At 42.2% G+C, this 22,872-nt stretch overlaps 1 protein-coding gene across 2 annotated transcripts in view; it reads left to right on the top strand.

The window, feature by feature from the left end:
* Positions 1-22,872, top strand: part of ctnnd2b (catenin (cadherin-associated protein), delta 2b) — a 229,446-nt gene that overhangs the window by 96,983 nt on the left and 109,591 nt on the right. For both annotated transcript variants that reach the window (XM_060932003.1, XM_060931995.1), the window contains exons 4-5: positions 14,417-14,451; positions 18,755-18,871. In XM_060932003.1, the coding sequence (XP_060787986.1) occupies positions 14,417-14,451; positions 18,755-18,871 (152 nt within the window). The remainder of the gene's footprint in view (positions 1-14,416; positions 14,452-18,754; positions 18,872-22,872) is intronic.

The raw sequence follows: 22,872 nt of genomic DNA, 5'->3' as shown, positions 1-22,872 counted from the left end.
GGTCGCAGGCAAGCTGGAGCCTATCCCAGCTGACTACGGGCGAAAGGCGGGGTACACCCTGGACAAGTCGCCAGGTCATCACAGGGCTGACACATAGACACAGACAACCATTCACACTCACATTCACACCTACGGTCAATTTAGAGTCACCAGTTAACCTAACCTGCATGTCTTTGGACTGTGGGGGAAACCGGAGCACCCGGAGGAAACCCACGCGGACACGGGGAGAACATGCAAACTCCACACAGAAAGGCCCCCGTCAGCCGCTGGGCTCGAACCCAACAGTGGTAACCACTACACCACTGTGCCGCTTATTATTATTATTATTACTATGATTATTATTAAATATTGTTGGAATGCTGTCTGAAGTAATTAACGTTTTCCACTCCAAGAAACTGTGCTTTTGTTTGTTTGTGCTTAAGTTGGTCTGCTTATTTAGGGCTCTGCAAACGTTAAGTTTGCAGTGGCTTCCTCACAAAGAACTCACTTTACTGAATGACATTATTTGTCTCCTAAGCTGGTTTCCTGCAATATACCATAAACAGTTTTGACATCTTCATGCTTGGATGCTGCGTTTAATTTGTAGAAGTGATGGACTGTGAATTTGATGTGCACATGGCATCACAAGGTGATGTACCAATTATGTTTGACAGTAGAGGTCAGCTACGTATCACTCCACAGGATATAAATACTTCTCTGCTCCTTATCATTTTACATGCAGTCTGTATAAACACATTACTGCTGAACAGACACATGGCCTCAATCATAAACGAGCACATTGTACTTTTGATCACAGTCGTCATTCAAATGACACCGTCCAGGCTTTTGTTTTGATCTGAGGATGTGACAGGTTTGAAGAGTGCTATGTTTGAAGTCTGAATGTAGGTGCTGAGAGCAATAAAAGCTTAGAAAATCCTCCCTCGTCTGCTAGCGTACCCCGGGGTGTCTGCATGCTGGATATTAGCCTTATTAAGACTGTCTGCCACTCTGCCTGACTCATACTAAGTGCCTAGCGTACAGTAAGAGGGGAGTCGGAGCATATTGATTTGGCAGCCAATCAGTGTTGTTTAAGAGGAGATGAAAGCCTGGCTCTGCCTGAGCTGGGTGACTTCAGCTTAACATGGCTGATTTAAGCCCAGTCTGTCTGCAAGGCAACGCAACAGACAAGAATGTTCCAGCATCCGCTCTGCAGGGGCAGCCAGAACAGTGTCGAGGGTTGAACACTAACGCTACGTTCACACTGCAAGGCTTAATGCTCAATTCCGATTTTTTTGTGAAATCCGATTTTTTTGTGAGGTCGTTCACATTAACAAATATATGCGACTTGTATGTGAGCCTCAGTATAAATGAAAAGCGACCTAAAAGTGTTCCGCATGCGCATTGCAGGATACGACGACGTCACACGCAGTGAGCATGGCCAGTGTTTACGGAATTAAAACCGCCCGGTTGCGGTATGACCCATCCAATCTAGCTTGAATAGCTGCATCCCCCCAAATGGAAATCAGCTCCCTAACCTCTGCGTCCTTCCATTGAGAAGATTCAGAACCTTCACAGCCCGAAGCGTCCCTCGCATTGATGTCATGCGCAGGGGCGCAGATACGTTTTTTGAACTGGGGGGGACAAAAAACTGGGGGGGACAAAGCTGCCAGCAAACCAACCCCAACCCCGATATGCCTGTCAAACTTGTTGTTAGTAACCATAGCAACCAAGCTCGAGCTCGCAACCTGTGCAGTCTGCGCAGCTCAACCAACCGAATATCAGTCTTTGTTTTATGTGAGTTGTTGCAACTATGTATACACTGCTGTGCACCTCAATAAACCGAATGGTAATTAGTCTTTTGATTTTTCCGTGAGGTTTGCCTTATGCAAAGAAAGACAGCATAGACGGTTTTTCCTCCCTATAAGTGGGGGGGACCGAACGAGGTGAATTTAAATCTGGGTGGGACGAGTCCCCCCCTCTATCTGCGCCCGTGATTATGCGCCATGTTGTTGTAACTTTTTTTGAGAGACCCGCCGCCTACTTCAGCGCAGAATAGTGATGTTTGTGGCTTGTTGATGACGTGTAAGTCGGATGAATGCGACCTGGCGGTTCAGACTGAAGTCGCATATGAAAAGAGCGGATAGGGATCGGAATTAGGACCACATATCCAAACGGCCTGGGTCGGATTTGAAAAAATCGGATCTGTGTCGTTCATATTGTCAATAAAAGATCGGATACAGGTCACATATGGGCGAAAAGATCGGATTTGAGTCACTTCAGCCTGCAGTGTGAACGTAGCCTAAGGTTTCACAGACTGAAGGGTGTGAGAAGCCTTTAAGGAAAATTTAACCCTTTGATGCAAAACATGGGTCAAAAGTGACCCGGCTGAGTTTTATCTTCTATATATTTGCAATAATTGAATTCCATCATTCAGTATTCAAGGTATTCATCAATTAACTTGTTTTTGATCATCATACATCCTTATTTTATTTTTTCCTTTCTTACTTTTTGAATAAAAACCCTTTTTGTATCACTACCCTTCTAATGCACAACACGGGTCAAAAACGACCTGCATTCATTTTCCAGGTTATTTCATGTATGGCTGAGTGTTTCTATGATATACTTTTGAAATCAATTCATTTTGTCATTTACTTTTCCAAATATGCAGTAAATATCTTGTTTTTGTTTAGCACAAATCATCATTTTTATTTTTCCTTTCTTAAGTTATGAACAAGCACAGCTTTTGTAATTCTACATCAAGTTTACACACATGGGTCAGAAACGACCCGCATGCATTTACTCCAGCGTTTGGTGGGAACTGTGAATTGTGCTCGTGTCAGACATTTCACAGCTCAGCACAGCGCCCTTTGCCCATCTAATACATGCAAGTAATGTTTTTCAATTGTTCTAACATTACCTTTAGAAAAAAATTGATTATGTTTAGGTTCCCTTGAGAGTGAGTAGATTACTTGTCAGAAAGTTACAAGTAATTACCATTAGCTACCGAGCTGTTGACATATTCTACTTTAGTTAGCTAATTTTATTGTAGTTGGCTTAGCTAACTACATAGTTAATAAATAAATAACTGGCCCCATTCACTGCTAAAGTAATTACTTGAAACAAATTATTATTATAGTATTAAGACATTTAATTTTAAATCACACTTGGATGACCCATGTGTAGTAATATCTCATCTCATTATTTCTAGCCGCTTTATCCTTCTACAGGGTCGCAGGCAAGCTGGAGCCTATCCCAGCTGACTACGGGCGAAAGGCGGGGTACACCCTGGACAAGTCGCCAGGTCATCACAGGGCTGACACATAGACACAGACAACCATTCACACTCACATTCACACCTACGCTCAATTTAGAGTCACCAGTTAACCTAACCTGCATGTCTTTGGACTGTGGGGGAAACCGGAGCACCCGGAGGAAACCCACGCGGACACGGGGAGAACATGCAAACTCCGCACAGAAAGGCCCTCGCCAGCCACGGGGCTCGAACCCGGACCTTCTTGCTGTGAGGCGACAGCGCTAACCACTACACCACCGTGCCGCCCTGTGTAGTAATATAAAAAGTATTTTTGTTCATAAAGTAGGAAAGAAAAAATTAAATTAATTATTTGTAGTAATTAAAAACAAGATATTTAAAGAATACTTGGAATATTCAATCATAAAATAAATTGATTTCAAAAGATAGAGCAAAGAAAAACTCAGTCAGCATGAAATAACCTGGAAAATGAATGCGGGTCGTTTTTGACCCATGTTGTGCGTTAGAAGGGGTGTGCATATGTTTTGCATCAAAGGGTTAAAGAAGTGCTTTAGCAACTAAAGTAATAAAATTAGCGTCAAGGAATGAAAATGGAACAGGGTCTGGATAGTCTAATAAAAAGAGCCGTAGTAAACGGTCCCGGCTCCTGCTTCCTTTTTTTTTTTCTCGAAATGGATTTTTTTGTAAAGTGATTTTAGAAAAAAACAAACAAATAAAATAATGGAATATATCTCCAGGTACAGGTCTTCTGTGACCATCCACAAATGACATGATACTCAGTAATGCTGAAAAATAAGCCTTCTAACATTAGACTGCTTTAACAGCTCATTATCACGTCTGAAGCTGAGGTTTCAGTGGCATGTGAGATTTGCAGAGCGTGAGTCGGCAGCACACACAGGGAGGAGTGGGTTGTGTGGTCGTTTGATAGCTTTACATAGCAGGAGCGTGCCAGCTGGAACATCACTGCAGGGTGATGGCATGTGCCCTGCTTGCCATGTGACAGCCAGTGAAAAGGATTTTGCAGCATGAGACAGAGCTTCAGTAGAGTGCCACGGTTCGAAGGATGCCTGGAGAAGCTGTGAGACAAACCCGCATAGACCAACTGTTCGGACCAACTGTTCCTGTCCTGCATATAGGACAGTATCATATGAAACTGTTTCACACCAATAAATTCTACATCCTTCTTCAAACAATCATTAAAATTTTCCACTCAGATTTTGCTGCAGCTATTTAGCGCTTCTTTTACCGTCTCATTTAACCATCATTTATTCCTACATTCATTAATTTTCAGCAATCACTTTAGCCTGGTCAGTGTCACAGTGGATCAAGATCCAAGGAGCACTGAGAGTAATAACCCCTTTCACGTTTTTTAAAATAATATTTACTCCTAAAGATAATTCATTGACAGTGCTTAAAAGGATTTAAATGAAATACAAATATTATACTTGAAAAAGTTATTTTGCTCTAAGTTTTCAGGAACACTGTTGTTCCTTTCGCTCATTTCCTAGTTCCTTTTCCTGTGCTCGAATTACGAGATTGCACACATGTAAAAATCTATTTTATACTGTGGGGAAGAGAGCATCTCACACAAGACAGATAGTTACTGAGCTGCACAAACCAGGCAATAGTTAAAAAGATGAACTACAGAAGCAGTTAAAAATACCATTAAGCGCAATTAAGGCTTTGATAAGGTTTCAAAAGTAGGATGTTGAGGTACAGGAAAACTCAGACTTTCAGGATTACAGAATTAGAATATGGGCGGCACGGTGGTGTAGTGGTTAGCGCTGTCGCCTCACAGCAAGAAGGTCCGGGTTCGAGCCTAGCGGCCGGCGAGGGCCTTTCTGTACGGAGTTTGCATGTTCTCCCTGTGGGTTTCCTCCGGGTGCTCCGGTTTCCCCCACAGTCCAAAGACATGCAGGTTAGGTTAACTGGTGACTCTAAATTGACCGTAGGTGTGAATGTGAGTGTGAATGGTTGTCTGTGTCTATCGCTATGTTTACATTAGACCGTATCTGTCTCGTTTTCTTCGCGGATGCACTGTCCGTTTACATTAAACCGCCTGGAAACGCCGGGAAACGGGAATCCGCCAGCGTCCACGTATTCAGTCCAGATCGTGTCAGCTCCGGTGCTGTGTAAACATTCAGAATACGCGGATACGCTGTGCTGAGCTCTAGCTGGCGTCTCATTGGACAACGTCACTGTGACATCCACCTTCCTGATTCGCTGGCGTTGGTCATGTGACGCGACTGCTGAAAAACGGCGCGGACTTCCGCCTTGTATCACCTTTCATTAAAGAGTATAAAAGTATGAAAATACTGCAAATACTGATGCAAATACTGCCCATTGTTTAGTTATGATTGTCTTTAGGCTTGCCATCCTTCCACTTGCAAGTAGTAAGTGATATGCGCTGGGATCACACACACAGCGGCTCAGTCCCGAATCGTGGCTCGTGCACTTCACTCGCGCGCTGTGTGAGCTGCGCAGGGCCGGAGTGCGCACCCTCCAGAGGGCACTCGCTGTTCAGGGCGGAGTGATTTGGAGCGCAGGATGCCTGCGGAGCCGAGCGTATCCGTGTATTGGCGTTGCTATGTGCATGCAAATCGTGTATTGGTGTTGCTGTGTGCACGCTAATCGTTTTAAAAACGTTAATCTGATGATCCGCTGATACGGTCTAATGTAAACATGGGCTATGTGTCAGCCCTGTGATGACCTGGCGACTTGTCCAGGGTGTACCCCGCCTTTCGCCCGTAGTCAGCTGGGATAGGCTCCAGCTTGCCTGCGACCCTGTAGAACAGGATAAAGCGGCTACAGTTAATAATATGCAAATTAGTATTAATTATGCTAATTAGCTAAAAAGATTAAATCGGTACACTCAGTAAAAAAGTAATAAAGGATGATTTCTAATGCCCTCTTTGTGCTCTGTAGGGCTTTGTATTTCTCAAAAGTAGGGCCTACTAGTGTTTATATTAAAGAATATAAGTGATAATATTCACAGCTTTCAAAGCGAACCTCGAAAAAACTGTGAGCCATATCCAATAAACAATTCCAGTTAACTGAACTGAAACTGACACTCACGTTTCTGACTTCCGGGTTTTTTTTTAAAAATATAATTCCGACCACTAATATTTCAATATTTTTCATCAAAAAACTACAGTTATACTCTAAAATAATTATTTATTTACATGAATCAGTTTGATTTGAAAAAAAAAAGTAGGTAAAGCTCTGAAAACTCACTTCAAATTCTCCCGTGGATCATAACATCAAAACTAGCAGACAAAAATTTTGCTGAATCCTTGATCAGAAATAGTGAGAGTGAGAGAACATCCCTGTAAAAGTTATCTGATTGATATTCACGAGTAATCCAGTCAGAAACCAATCAGAAGAGAGAGAGAGAGAGCGTGACCACTTTCCCGTGACTCAAAAAGCACTGGCAGTTTCCCGACGTCCCGCAAGCAGAGAGTTTTTACTCTGTTGTACCAACTTCAACCTGCCGTGACTCTCAAAGTACTGAGCAGATCTTAACCAGATACGTTTCTTTGGAAAGCAGAAATTATAGGCTTTTTAATGATAGTACTCATGATAGAAAATATTCAAGAGTTAAAGGGCATATCACGGGTAAATTCAGGAGCGAGATCAATGTAATTCTCCTATTTTATATTAAACTTTGGTCAAATATCTGTCACATTTTGCATTTTGTGCAATTTTTTTACCTTGCGCAATACCAGAAAAATTCAGTTGAAATCAAGCCGTTTGAGGCGAATTGGTCCGCCTCTGAAAAAACTTGGCATTTGGATTTCCCGGCAAACATTGATTTTCGTGACGTCGCATGCGGGACGCCTCCCTCTGAATCCTACGCCAGCGCTGGTTTGTTTGAGAAAACGACCTGGTGGTTTTCTGCAAATTTCTTCAACGTTATTGCGTAATTATTAAAATGGTTAACAGATGTATCGTAGGAGGGTGTAGCAACACCAATCTTGATGGGATTAGTACTCATCATTTTCCAAAAGACCGGACAATGAGAGAGAAATGAGAGCGCTTGGTCTACACAGGCTGTGCACTGAAACCGTGCAGAGCTCTCGCAGCCTGCTGGCGCTTCTGCAGGTAACGTCACGAATCTGGCTCCAGACTCCCTTGGGATTTTTCCAGACGCGTTTTGTTATTTTTTTTCTGCTGTAGACAGATGGCCTTGTGCAAAATTACCCTTCTGGAGGAGTGTGTAAAGGGACGTACTTTCATATAAAAAAAAACAAAATTGGTCCAGGATATGCACTTTAAGCAATGACAGATTTGGAATCTTTGATGAGCGTCTGCATGCACAATTTTCACAGCACAGCTAGTGAGCGTCTGATACGCCTACCAGTAGCTCTTGTGAAGATCTTTGGCCTTCCTGAAGTCTTTTCAAAAATCAGTCAAAATATAAAGGACATTTTTGCACAAGGTCACCCTGGAGGTGGAGATGGTGATTTTGGAGACTTGGAAACCCTAAGATTTTACTTTTACTTGTAATTCACCAATAGGTGATCCTTGGGGATTTTTTGCCTCTCTTACCCTCCTCCTCACTGTACATGGGGGGCAAAATAAGCTTGGGTCCTCTTCCAGGCAAGTTCGTAACAGTTCCGATTTGTGTTCACTTTTTTATTATTGCCCTAACAGTAGAAATGGACATTTGCAGGCAAGTATTTTATACCCATTCCCTGACTTATGAAAGTCAACACACTTCTCCCTCATTAGGTTTGTGTGTTCTCTTATCTTTCCCATGTTAATGGATGACTAAGGGAATTTGGCCTCTGTGTCGCCTCATATTTGTTCCCCAGTTAATCAGGAAGTCATGGATTACAACTTGAAAGTTCCTACTCACTCCAATCAACTCAAACATGTACAATTTAAATGGGAAACATGCTTCAGTTACTTTGTGTTACAATTGTCATTCTTCAACCTTGTTAGACATCACATAAAGAAACTGGTGTTCTTCATTTAATATCAACGGTCAGGTTGTAGATAATTTTGAAAATCTCATCTCATTATCTCTAGTCGCTTTATCCTGTTCTACAGGGTCACAGGCAAGCTGGAGCCTATCCCAGCTGACTATGGGCGAAAGGCGGGGTACACCCTGGACAAGTCGCCAGGTCATCACAGGGCTGACACATAGACACAGACAACCATTCACACTCACATTCACACCTACGGTCAATTTAGAGTCACCAGTTAACCTAACCTGCATGTCTTTGGACTGTGGGGGAAACCGGAGCACCCGGAGGAAACCCACGCGGTCACGGGGAGAACATGCAAACTCCGCACAGAAAGGCCCTCGCCGGCCACGGGGCTCGAACCCAGGACCTTCTTGCTGGTAGGCGATAGCGCTAACCACTACACCACCGTGCCGCCCAATTTTGAAAATAGTACAGAAAAATACATGACATTTAAAAGAACAAGTTAAAATTCTTCTTTTAAAAGTCATGTATTTTTCTTTATTATAAAAAATATTGTTTTAAAAGAAAACCAGATATCGTGTCCTCCATGATTATTGTCCCTGCCCCCCCCCCCTTGTAAAGAGGAGTAAAAAGGGTTAGAAAAAATTCCACCTTTTGGTGAAGTCACTTCATCTCACACTGAAAAATGAGAAAAATCCAACCTTTAACTGAAATAAATTTATTCAGAGAAAAACAAATCCCTCATCAAGAAATAATTATTTTCAACAAAACCACATGTGCCACTATTATTGGCACTCCTGGAAATGATCGCGAACGCAATGTAACAGAATCATGTTGGAAGATGTGGAGAGATTGTGTCAAGAGGAATGGTCTCAGTTGTCCTGCTCTGCATCTCCAACCTTATAAAATGCTATAGGAAAAGACTCGGTGCTGTTTTACTGAAAAAGCGAAGTTGTACAAAGTATTAAAAGCAGGGGTGCCACCACCGTAATAATCTATATTATGTCAAGAGCCGCTCGACTAAGTAAAGAGAAACGATATCCATCATTACTTTAAGATAGGAAATGTATTTTATTTAACAGGGTTAGATCTTAACACTAGCCCGCTAGCCCGTGGCTAGTGCAGATAGCCACGGGCTAGTGCAAAATCTCTGCTACTAGCCCGTGTTGGCTAGTGCAATAACTTGACATGGGTGTGGCCATTAGATCTCATTTATGTTTGTTACCCTGACAGTATTGCTACATGTATGTGCACAATTAATGAATATTTTTTGTATAGAATGTTTACTTGTACAAGAATTAGTCATGTTCTTTTCTAGTCCAAGATAAGTTTATGATTTCAGTTCTAGTCCATTTCTATAAGAATTTGCTATGTTTTTTTCCAGTCTAAGGCAACCGAATGATTTCAGTTCTAGTCCATTTTGCGAGATTACTACATGTACTAGTCTACTTAACTGTAAGCAATGACTACCTCTTTTATACTTCAAAGTGACAATTATGGTTTGAAACACAAAGTCACATATGAGAACCATAATGGATTGAATAAAGTACTGGTTTTGTTACACTGAATTGGGAGCTTCTGTTGTTTCAACTTGTTCATTGTTTAGTATTTAAAATTCTTTCAATTGTCACAGGAATTGGGCTTAAAATAGCGGGCTAGTGCAACACTCTGCGGGCTAGTGCAATTTGCAAGCCACTAGCCCGGCTGGCTAGTGCAGAAAAACCTTAAGATCTAACCCTGTTTAATAAAAATAAAGAAGAAGCACTGAATTAGAAGGGGCGTCCAAACTTTTGACTGGTACTGTACAACTCCATTCCTGTCACTGGACAATTGAAACTTGGATGAACATGTCAGTTGATCAACTGACTAACTCTCTAAAGCCTTCCTTTGCAACACTGGTTTTGATTTTGTCCCATGGAGTCTCCAGGGCAAAAGATTTCTTCGTTTGCAGCACACGACAGACGTCAAGTCTCTTTTTGGATGTGAGGATGTGTGGTCAGTGAAGCCTGTTGACTGAGCTTGCGCTAATTTAGTCAGTGATTCTCGTTTACTGCCAAAAGGAAGCAGGGTTGAAGACATAAAGCGATGTGGTCCTTTCTCTCAGAGCCAGGCTCCCCACCTACAACAGCACATCATGATTCAGCAATCTCTGCTTTATTCACTCTTTAGCTTCTATTTTAACACTCACTCTTTCTCTCTTTTGCTCTCTAACAGCATCCTTTTCCCCTCTTCTCTTTTTGTTGTATCTCAATCATTAAACACAACTGAATTCATCACACACACAACACAGCACCATGCTGTCTAACGTCTTGACATTTTGCTCTCTGTTGTCTTTGTTCTTGAGAATAATATGTTGACATTTTTGACCCTGCGATTCTCTGTCCAGGAAACCCAAGTCTTGTTCTTGGAATCCAAATTATTAAATGGATTAAATGCTCAGATTTATCCGTTCTGCTGGCATGCTTTCTGGTAAGCCAGTGTCTGCATTTAGCTCGCTCTCATACAGCAGCAAAAGCTGGAACTTGTGTGTCCTCCTGATCCAGTACTGGCTGATGGGTGGCCTGGCTTTGTTTTTCATGGATGAGCGCTTCTGATCTGCACTCATTAGAGCCATTATAAGAATCCCTTTCACATGCTGTATTAGGCACCAGTGGCTGCTGTGTGTGGAGCTTCATGGTAGTTCAGTCAGAAGGGACATGAGAAGAAGACATTACATCCAGTGGTATCCTTAAAGCCCATTTTCTTCATGCCAGTTACATGGCCGGCACACGAGCGTACCATTCTCAAGGGCATCCACTAGTCATTCTAGCTCATGGTCTTTTGCTTTAGCACTCGGAGGCACCTTCTGCAGCTGGTCAGCTTTTCGATTACGCCTCCCTCCATTCTTGTGTCTCTTTCTCTTTTTGTGCCAAAGGACTTCGTGACCCCCGACAATGCTGGGCCTGACTCTTTCTGTCTCCTTCTCCCTTACCCTCTTTCTCTCCCTCTCTCTTCCTTTTCAAATGCAATAGGAGCTTTGCCTTGGCCTGTCATAGCATACTCTTCTTTCTTTCAGTCTTCATTCTTGTCTTTCTCCTCCCTCTCACTCTCTAGGGCACACATGCACATTCTTTGATTCAGTTTTAACCCACGTAATCTATAGCGAATAATAGGCTTCAGGATTCACGAATTGAAATGCAGTATAAAATTATATGGAGTCATTTTAGATTAGAACAGTGGTAGAGATTTTTGGTGAGACTGAAATTGGGCAAGAAAGCATTTGAAGGGTTTGTTCTTAAAAAAAAACCAGCAACCACACACCAAATAACATATAATTATTTAATTAAGTCCTTTGTCTTGTAAATATTACATTACATTAATGGCATTTAGGAGACGCTCTTAACCAGAGTGACGTAAAACATACAGTGGGGCAAAAAAGTATTTAGTCAACCACCAATTGTGCAAGTTCTCCCACTTAAAAAGATGAGAGAGGCCTGTCATTTTCATCATAGGTACACTTCAACTATGAGAGACAGAATGGGGGGAAAGAATCCAGGAAATCACATTGTAGGATTTTTAATGAATTAATTGGTAAATTCCTCGGTAAAAGAAGTATTTGGTCACCTACAAACAAGCAAGATTTCTGGCTCTCACAGACCTGTAACTTCTTCTTTAAGAGGCTCCTCTGTCCTCCACTCGTTACCTGTATTAATGGCACCTGTTTGAACTCGTTATCAGTATAAAAGACACCTGTCCACAACCTCAAACAGTCACACTCCAAACTCCACTATGGTCAAGACCAAAGAGCTGTCAAAGGACACCAGAAACAAAATTGTAGACCTGCACCAGGCTGGGAAGACTGAATCTGCAATAGGTAAGCAGCTTGGTGTGAAGAAATCAACTGTGGGAGCAATTATTAGAAAATGGAAGACATACAAGACCACTGATTAATCTCCCTCGATCTGGGGCTCCATGCAAGATCTCACCCCGTGGGGTCAAAATGATCACAAGAACGGTGAGCAAAAATCCCAGAACCACACGGGGGGACCTAGTGAATGACCTGCAGAGAGCTGGGACCAAAGTAACAAAGGCTACCATCAGTAACACACTACGCCGCCAGGGACTCAAATCCTGCAGTGCCAGACGTGTCCCCCTGCTTAAGCCAGTACATGTCCAGGCCCGTCTGAAGTTTGCTAGAGAGCATTTGGATGATCCAGAAGAGGATTGGGAGACTGTCATATGGTCAGAGGAAACCAAAATAGAACTTTTTGGTAAAAACTCAACTTGTCGTGTTTGGAGGAGAAAGAATGCTGAGTTGCATCCAAAGAACACCATACCTACTGTGAAGCATGGGGGTGGAAACATCATGCTTGGGGCTGTTTTTCTGCAAAGGGACCAGGACGACTGATCCGTGTAAAGGAAAGAATGAATGGGGCCATGTATCATGAGATTTTGAGTGAAAACCTCCTTCCATCAGCAAGGGCATTGAAGATGAAACGTGGCTGGGTCTTTCAGCATGACAATGATCCCAAACACACCGCCCGGGCAACGAAGGAGTGGCTTCGTAAGAAGCATTTCAAGGTCCTGGAGTGGCCTAGCCAGTCTCCAGATCTCAACCCCATAGAAAATCTTTGGAGGGAGTTGAAAGTCCGTGTTGCCCAGCGACAGCCCCAAAACATCACTGCTCTAGAGGAGATCTACATGGAGGAATGGGCCAAAATACCAGCAACAGTGTGTGAAAACCTTGTGAAGACTTACAGAAAACGTTTGACCTCTGTCATTGCCAACAAAGGGTATATAACAAAGTATTGAGATGAACTTTTGTTATTGACCAAATGCTTATTTTCCACCATAATTTGCAAATAAATTCTTTAAAAATCAGACAATGTGATTGTCTGGATTTTTTTTTCTCATTTTGTCTCTCATAGTTGAAGTGTACCTATGATGAAAATTACAGGCCTCTCTCATCTTTTTAAGTGGGAGAACTTGCACAATTGGTGACTGACTAAATACTTTTTTGCCCCACTGTACCTAGAGCAGCCTGGGGAGCAGTTGGGGGTTAGGTGCCTTGCCCAAGGGCACTTCAGCCATTCCTGCTGGTCCAGGGAATCAACCCAATGACCTTTTGGTCCCAAAGCTGCTTCTCTAATTATTAGGCCAAAATAGTGTCTTATCAGTGTGAAATTATATAATTTTTATAGGTGCATTTTTGAAAGTATGGTGTGTTTTTTTTTTTTTTTTCTAACTCGTGTCAACTGAATCTTTTACAGGTGTAATACTCGTCGAAATCAGAGTAGTGTGGCTTGAAGTGGCTTTTGTCTTTATGGAAATAGGGTCCATAAATAACAATGATTAACTGCTGACCACATATTGACCCTCAGCAGGCCACTTTATTGGCAATGATGTTAATCATCTGGACAGAAGAAAGCAATCTTTTACCAACAGACTTAATGATTTTGGTATAGATAAGTGTATTTAGAACTGCTGACTTGCTCTCCCAGATGCAACATAGATTGCTAAAGTAAATTATTACGGTTGTTCAAAACCATTCAAACAGGCAGTTTTGAGCAATTTTTATTAGCCACCAAAAAAAAAAAAAAAGGCTCTCTCATTAAGCCCAATGCTTAAGCATTTAGTGAAATTGCTTGTACCACATCTCGCTTCGTGCAGGCAGTCTGTATGGGAATTGTTCGGTGCATAATTGCTGATAAATTGCTGAATTTTGTGGAGGAACATACCACCGACTTATTAACATGTAGCGTTTTGTTTTCGACTGTGAATCAGAACCCTCGCACAATTACGGACAGCGTTTAATTTTTACACACAACACACACGCTGGAAGAAAGTCAATAGAATGATTTAGCATCTGCAATCTGCAGTGTGGCTGAGGCACAGTGAGCAAGTATTTAACTTCTCAGTTGCTGCGGGACCCAAGAGTTCTGCTTTCTGTACACCCTTATTCCAGATCATTGATCAGCAGTAGTATGGTGCTCCTCAACCCTACATTTCCTTCTAATCCATAATCATGAATACCTCTCCTTAGGTTTCAGCCTCCTTCACTGATTGGCAAGTTATGCTTTGAATTATGTTTCAAAAAGTGTTATGTACAAAAACAGCCCTATTTTCTGAGTCACTCTTATATAATCCGTCGAGTGGAGCTTTGTGTGTGTGTGTGTGTTCAAGTTGAATTTGTAGGACATACTTATTGATGAAAATATCATTGTTCACTAAATTTGACTGCCTCTTCCTCTTTCAGTTCTGCTGATGAGAAGTTTCGCTGGAACACCCAAGGTAGAGTAGACAGACATCTTCCTTGCTACCTTCTTTAAATAACAAATCAGTGTATCCAACCCTTTATTTTTTTTTCCCTGATATCCCGATATACCATATTAGAGCTCTGTACGCCCTCATTAGTCAAAAGTTATGTGTAGCTAATCATTTAAGACTTAATGAATTCCATGTGCTAGATGAGGAAGTGGTTAGCATACTGCTTGGAGGTGAGTGCTGACAGCTGTCACCATCTGTCAGGGTCACATGACAGCTGAACTACACTCATCAAACCAAAATACAGTCTCTTCTGAATGAATCGATTGGATTATGGCAAATTTAGCCAAAGACAGCATCTCCACTTTACAGCAAAACAAGCACACAGTCGAAATATGAAGTATGCCAAGTGCGTGAATTATTTATGAGAGCGAGCGGGTGGTCAACTCCACACTCTTAACTCTCAGCTAGGTACAGTGAAAGGGGCATATTAATCAGTGGTTAATCAGCAAAATAACATGACTGATGGGGGCTAGTGTAGAGAATGTAATTACTGGAACAGGATCCTGTAATGTCTCTTCCAAACAGATATGTATGTAATTGGACCCAGCCAATTTTAAGGCACTAAAAATTCCAATAACAAATAATATCTGCTAATATACTTTTTAGATGGTCAAAACGTAAACCTCAGTGGTTTGTTAAATGGACAGATTATTGCCTTATTGATGTGTAATGACTGCACTGATATGAATTGTAATGGCAACGTAGATGAAAAATTATTTGAAAACAAAAATTGCAGTGAAATCTCTGTTCTGTATACCCTGAAGAGTAAAGACAACATGAACTAGTTGTTCAGGCAGACAACCGAGTTCGGCATTCATCTTTATATGATACATGAAAGAAGTACAACCCCAAATCAGAAAAAGTTGGGATAGTATGGAAAATGCAAATAAAAAAAGAAAGCCATAATTTCTAAATTTACCTTGATTAGTATTTCACTGGAGACCGTCTCAACCCAAGATATTCTGTGTTTTCTCTGGTCAATTTCATTTAATTTAATATAATCCTTTCCTGCATTTCAAGCCTGCAACACATTCCAAAAAAAAAAAAGTTGGGACGGAGCAATTTAGGGTTAGTAATGAGGTAAAACAATTAAATAATGATTTGATTTGAAACACATGATGTCAACATGCGACTGTAATCATGATTGGGTTGAAAAATCAGTATCCAGGAAAGGCCTAGTCTTTGAGGAGCAAAGATGGGCCGAGGAGCTCCAGTTTGCCAACAAATGCTTGAGAAGATAATTGAAATGTTTACAATGTTCCTCAAAGAAATATAAAAAAGGATTTGGATATTTCACCCTGTATGGTGCATAATATCAGAAAATGATTCAGCGAATCTGGAGGAATTTTAGTGCATAAAGGACAAGGGCACAAGCCTAAGCTGAACACCTGTGATCTCCGATCCCTCATACAGCATTGCATCAAGAACCGTCATTCATTGATAGCTGATATAACCACATGGGCTTGGGATTACTTTTGCAAACCTTTGTCAGGCACTATAATACAGAGTTACGTCCACAAATGCCAGGTAAAACTTGACTATGCAGAAAGGAAGCCTTATGTTCACTGTATCCAGAAGCGCTGTTGACTTCACTGGGCTGTGAGGCATCTGGGATGGACCATCACACAGTGGAAACGTGTACTGTGGTCAGACGAATCAGTATTCCAGGTCTTTTTGGAAGAAATGGATGCCATGTGCTCCAGACCAAAGATGAAAAGGACCATCCAGACTGTTACAAGTCCAAAACAAGTCCAGAAGTCAGGGTCTGTCATAGTATGGGGTTGTGTCAGTGCCCTTGACAAAAGTAACTAACACTTCTGTGATGGCAGCATTAGTGCAGAAAAGTACATTGAGATTTTGGAGCAACATATGTTGCCTTCAAGACGACATCCTTTCCAGGGATATTTCAACAAAGCAATGCAAAACCACATTCTGCACACATTACAAAGGCATGGCTGCGGAAGAAGAGGGTGCCTGTCCCCTCTGTCCCCAATAGAGAATGCGTGGTGAATTTTGAAATTAAAAATATGACAACGACGACCCTGTACTGTTGCACACCTTAAGACATGTTTGCAGGAAGAATGGGACAAAACACCTGAAACGCTTCATCACTTGGTGTCTTCAGTCTCTAAATGTCTTAAGTGTTGTGAGAAGGAATGGCAACATGAAAGTGGTAAATGTTTTACTGTCCCAACTTTTTTTGAAATTTGTTGCAAGAATCAAAATTGAAATGAGGTTTCTTTTGAAAAAATAAAAATAATTAAAGTTATGAAGTAAAACATCAAATAATATGCTATTTTATTGTTTTGAGTGCAATACAGGTCAAAGATTATTTACAAATCATTGTTTATGCTTTTAATTTCAGTTTCAACATACCATTCCAGCTTTTTCCAATTTGGGGTTGTAGTTTAAACAGCAATATCCTCCTGAGAACCAAGAAAAAAATGTGTCTCTAATAGCCCTTTTCCACCAAATCAGTTCCAGGGCTGGTTCGGGGCCAGTGCTTAGTTTGGAACCGGGTTTTCTGTTTCCACTGACAAAGAACTGGCTCTGGGCCAGAAAAACCGGTTCCAGGGTAGCACCAACTCTCTGCTGGGCCAGAGGAAAGAACCGCTTACGCCAGCGGGGGGACGGAGTTGTTAAGACCAACAACAATAGCAAGACCACGAGAGGGCGCCATTTTTAAATAAGCGACGAGATATCATGGATGCAGTAAAGCAGCAGCCATCCATTGTTGTTGTTGGTGTTGCTTCTTCTTCTTCTTCTTCTTCTCCATTACCCCTTTTCCACCAAATCAGTTCCAGGGCTGGTTCGGGGCCAGTGCTGGTGCTGGTTCACAACTCGTTCAACTTGTGAGCCAGCTGAGAACCAGTTTGCTTTTCCATAGCTCGGGGTGCTAAGGGGAGCCATGTCATTACGTCGCTGTATACGTCAGTTACGTCGCTGCATTTGCATAAACCTTGGCACGAACATCGAAGCAACAACAACACGGAGAAGAAGAAACAGCAACAACAACAATAATGGATGACTTCACGTTTGTACAGCTGCTGCTTCTTGTCGCTTAAAAATGGCGACCTTTCGCGGTCTTGCTATTGTTGTTGGTCTTAACAACTCCCCCCCCCACCCCCACCCCCCACCCCCCCGCTGACGTAAGCGGTTCTTTCCTCTGGCCCAACAAAGAGTTGGTGCTAGCCTGGAACCGGTTTTTCTGGCCCCAGAGCCAGTTCTTTGTCAGTGGAAACAGAAAACCCGGTTCCAAACTAAGCACTGGCCCCGAACAAGCCCTGGAACTGCTTTGGTGGAAAAGGGGCACGTGTTGTTGTTGCTTCGATGTTCGCGCCAAGGTTTATGCAAACGCAGCGACGTATACAGTGACGTAATGACATGGCTCCCCTTAGCACCGCGAGCTATGGAAAAGCAAACTGGTTCTCAGCTGGTTCGCAAGTTGAACGAGTTGTGAACCAGCACCAGCACTGGCCCCGAACCAGCCCTGGAACTGATTTGGTGGAAAAGGGGTATCAATCTCTCTTTTGTTGTGATTTCCTTACTAGGAATTTCCCAGCAACCCTCCTAGTCACATGATAGATCATTGGAAAGCCCAGGATGTACTCTTTACAAGACACCAGGATTCAAGTGAATAGCTTGAAAGAGTAAGAGTAAGCTTGAAAGAGAAAGGTGTGCACATAAAACAAATGTCAACTACAGAGGACGCAAGTCTATGGGTTGGTTCTTAGGAGGATATAAACATACATTTAAAATCAACAGCACAAACTCCCACAATGGTGACCTTTCAAACAAACAAAAAAGAGCAAATTTTAAATGTACTGATTGGAACATTTGACAGCCACTGAATCCCCACAGTCATCATAATAATAATAATGTTTGGTAATAGTTAAAAATCATCACATTCATGATTTATTCATGTGATTTTCACTGATGCCAGTAAGTCTGTAAAAATACATTACTGGCCAGTTTGATCAGTCTTCCAGTATATAAATTTGGCTCTAGCTTTTAGGATACACTCTGAAATCGGGGGGAAAAAATCTTTACTTTTACCTCAGTGTATGTTTGGCTCTAAATTGCTGACATAGATTCTACTGTGGCAGTCTTGACTCGCTTTCCTTTCTCTGTTGCAGCTAGATGAGAAGTAAAATTGCATGAGAAAGAGTGCTAGATTTTTCCATCTGCTTTTGCATTTTGTTGATGTCCAGACCCAAAACCAGAGCCGATGTAATTTTCTTCTTTTGTCTTGTGCCTCTGTACATAGACGGACAAAAGGACATAGAAGAAGAGCTCACTACTGGCCTGGAGCTGGTGGACTCCTGTATCAGATCCCTTCAAGAATCTGGCATTCTGGATTCCCAGGAGTTTGTAGCAGGTGAAAGTAAGAATTGTTCCTCCTTTGTAATGATGTTTGCAGTGAGAAATGACACAGTAGTTAGGTACAGTGTAGAAGTGTGCACTTGTACTGGGATCCTGTGGGACCCAACAAAACGCAGCAGGAGAAGTTGTTTTTTACTTTATTGTAGACTAGAAAGTAGCAGTAGTTAGGTAGCAATAGTGATGAGGAATATTAGTAACAGCAGTGCTATAGAGGTTAAGTAGTTGTAGTGAGGTAGAGCCTGAGTAGATTTAATGAGGTAGATGTTGAGGAGCAGTAGTATAGTAGATATTGAGAAGCAGTAGTGAGGTAGAGGATGACTAACAATAGTGAGGTAGAGACTGAATAACAGTAGTGAGCTAGAGGTTGAGAAGCAGCAGTGAGGTAGAGGTTGAGTAGCATGAGTGAGGTAGAGGTTGAGTACTGTAGCAGTAATGAGGTAGAGATTGAATAGCAGTAGTGAGGTAGAGGTTGAATGGCAGTCGTGGTAGGGTATGGTTGAGTGGCAGGAGTAAGGTCAAGGTTGAATAAGTGAGGTAGAGGCTGAGTAGCGAAGTAGTAATGAGGTAGAAATTCAGTAGCAACAGTGAGCCAAGGGTTGAGTGGCAATTCCAAGATAGAGATTGAGTAGTAGCAAGGTAGAGGTTGAGTACTAGTAGTGAGTCAGAGTTTGAGAAGCATTTCAGTAATGAGGTAAAGGTTGAGTCATAATACTGAGATAGAGAGGGAGTGGCAGTAGTGAGGCAGATGTTTAGTAACAGTAGTGCAAAGGTAAAGGTAGTGATGTAGAGCTAAAGTAACATTATTGAGGTAGACATTGAGAAGCAGTAGTGTAATAGATATTGAGTAGCAGTATTGAGGTAGAGGATGCGGATCAGTAGTGAGGTAGAGAATGAATAACAGTAGTGACATAGAGGTTGAGTAGTAGTAGTTATGTAGAGGTTAATTAACAGCAGTTAGTTAGAGGTTAAAGGAACAGTCCACCGTATTTCCATAATGAAATATGCTCTTATCTGAATTGAGACGAGCTGCTCCGTACCTATCCGAGCTTTGCACGACCTCCCAGTCAATCAGACGCAGTCAGACGCGCTGTCACTCCTGTTAGCAATGTAGCTAGGCTCAGTATGGCCAACGGTATTTTTTGGGGCTGTAGTTAGATGCGACCAAACTCTTCCGCGTTTTTCCTGTTTACATAGGTTTATATGACCAGTGATATGAAACAAGTTCAGTTACACAAATTGAAACGTAGCGATTTTCTATGCTATGGAAAGTCCGCACTATAATGACAGGCGTACTAACACCTTCTGCGCGCTTCGGCAGCGCATTGATACGGAGCTCAGATATCAATGCGCTGCCGAAGCGCGCAGAAGGTGTTAGTACGCCTGTCATTATAGTGCGGACTTTCCATAGCATAGAAAATCGCTACGTTTCAATTTGTGTAACTGAACTTGTTTCATATCACTGGTCATATAAACCTATGTAAACAGGAAAAACGCGGAAGAGTTTGGTCGCATCTAACTACAGCCCCAAAAAATACCGTTGGCCATACTGAGCCTAGCTACATTGCTAACAGGAGTGACAGCGCGTCTGACTGTGTCTGACTGACTGGGAGGTCGCACAAAGCTCGGATAGGTACGGAGCAGCTCGTCTCAATTCAGATAAGAGCATATTTCATTATGGAAGTACGGTGGACTGTTCCTTTAAGTAGCAGCACTGAGGTAGAGGTTGTGGTAAAAGTTGAGGTAGAGTTTGCGTGGCAGCAGTTAGGTAGGGATTGAGTGGCAGTAGGTAGGAGTTGAGTCATATAGCAGTAATGAGGTCGAGGTTGAGTGCCAGGAGTGAAGTAGAGGTTAAGTAGCAGTAATGAGGTAGAAGTAGAGTGGCAATAGTGAGGTACAGTAGATACTGGGTAGCAGTAGTGAGGTAGAGGATGAATAACAGTACTTAGGTGGAGAGTAATTAGCAGCAGTGAGTTAGAGGTTAAGTAGCAGTAATGGGGTAGAGGTTGAGTGGCAATAGTTAGGTAGGGGCTGAGTCATATAGCAGTAATGATGTAGAGGTTGAGTGAGGTAGAGTTTGAGTGAGTAGTTAGGTTGAATAGCAGTAGGTAAGTAGGGATGAATTTGCATAGGAGTAATGAGGTACAGGTTGAATAGCGGCAGTGAGGTAGAGACTTAGTAGCAGTAGTGAGCCAAGAGTTGAGTAGCAATAGCGAGGTAGAGATTGGGTAGTAGTAAGGGAGAGGTCGAGTACCTGTTGTGAAGTAGAGGTTGAGTAGCATAGCAGTAATGAGGTAGAGGCTGAGTTGTAGTACTGAGGTAGAGGTTGAATGGCAGTACTGAGGTAGTAATTGACTCATTGTAGTGAGTTAGAGATTGATTGACAGGAAAGTCAGCATATAGAAACATATAGGACCACTGTCTGGCATCTGCAGAGCAGGTCTTATGTGCGCTTACCTGAAGAGTGATGCTCATAATTTTTACTTGTGGAGAGATGTGCTCACAGAATACCATTTGAAATAAGAACTGAATCTGAGTGATGGGGGTGAGAATTGAATCTGCCAGATGCAGGCACAGATAATGGAGGCTTGCAGGTGTTCGCTGCTCAGGGCCTGCTCCCTCTGTGGTTTCTATTCACCTCTTTTCACTGAGAGAATCCTCTGCCCTCTGCTGTATTCAGAGCATGTGGCATAGTGCACTACCTGTTATGCCACATTATGAATGTCAATAGCTGCATGTGTGAATTGCAGCTCTTGACCGTAAGTGGGCTATGACATTGCTCTCAGTTTGTGGCTTTTCTTCACGCCTACAAATTGGGGCACAAATAATATGATTCCGAAGTAATCACGTGCATTCACTGCACTGAAAAGATCAGGCTGATCTCATGTAAAACAGGCAGATGCATACAGAGCAGTATGAAGGATAGAAAATTTTGGAAGATTCAGAGAAGCTTGTAAATGCTACTGCTTGATAAATAAGATATGGTTGAGATAATCATTTTGCTAGTGTATGACCACTGGAGAGAAAATATATCTTGTCTTTATAAATGCCGTAACCTACATTACCTTTAACATCTGGTGTACATTATCAACACTTTAGGTTGTTTTGCATGAGAATATAAGGGTTCACATGGCCATGAAATATTAACCTGATGAAATGTTGACTTTCTTAAATCTGAAAGATCAGGATGTAGCTGAGATAAGTCATCAGCTACCTGGATAAACACAGCTCACAGCTCTCTCAACTGCCATTCTGTAATGACAGCAGGAACGGGGCACAAATGGATAGCTCTGAGATAGAGAGATGGCAGCCTAGGATTATACATTTATGAATTCTGAAGCTTACTGCGTAAAAGCTCCAGACAGTGACCTTTATATTGTCTGAAGTGGTTTTAATAGTAAAGCAAAGTCATTATTATCTCTAGCTGCTTTATCCTGTTCTACAGGGTCGCAGGCAAGCTGGAGCCTATCCCAGCTGACTACGGGCGAAAGGCGGGGTACACCCTGGACAAGTCGCCAGGTCATCACAGGGCCAACACATATACCCTGTCCACACTAGGGATTTTGTACCGATACTACTTTCGTACCGCAACACCTGTCCACACTAGCAACTATACCGGTACTGTAGCGGTATAACTGTATTGGTACGAAACCCACAAATGTATGGGTTTCATACTGATACTGTAACGCTTCGCATAGTGCGGACAGATGAAGCGGCTCTGTATCGATACAAATATAATGCGCATGCGCAAAGTCACACACCTCAATCGATGTCTTCGCTGAATAAAATAGTGAAGAACGGAGATTCGTTTGTTTCTTTCTCAACTGCCTCGCGCGTTTTATACGATTCGACTGAATAAATGACCACCAGAAATACAGACTGTACACTGACAACAAAAAGCACACACACACGTTGTTTCATCCGTACGGAAGCCGAGAGAGGCCCTTCATATAATCCTTTTTTTATTCACCTTGTTATCCCGAGATAACGACATAATTAATTCAG

The sequence above is a fragment of the Neoarius graeffei genome, chromosome 1 (genome assembly GCF_027579695.1).
Source record: "Neoarius graeffei isolate fNeoGra1 chromosome 1, fNeoGra1.pri, whole genome shotgun sequence".
NCBI lineage: Eukaryota > Metazoa > Chordata > Actinopteri > Siluriformes > Ariidae > Neoarius > Neoarius graeffei.
Note: the sequence above shows the minus strand (reverse complement) of the source record. Positions and strands in the feature narration are given on the sequence as shown.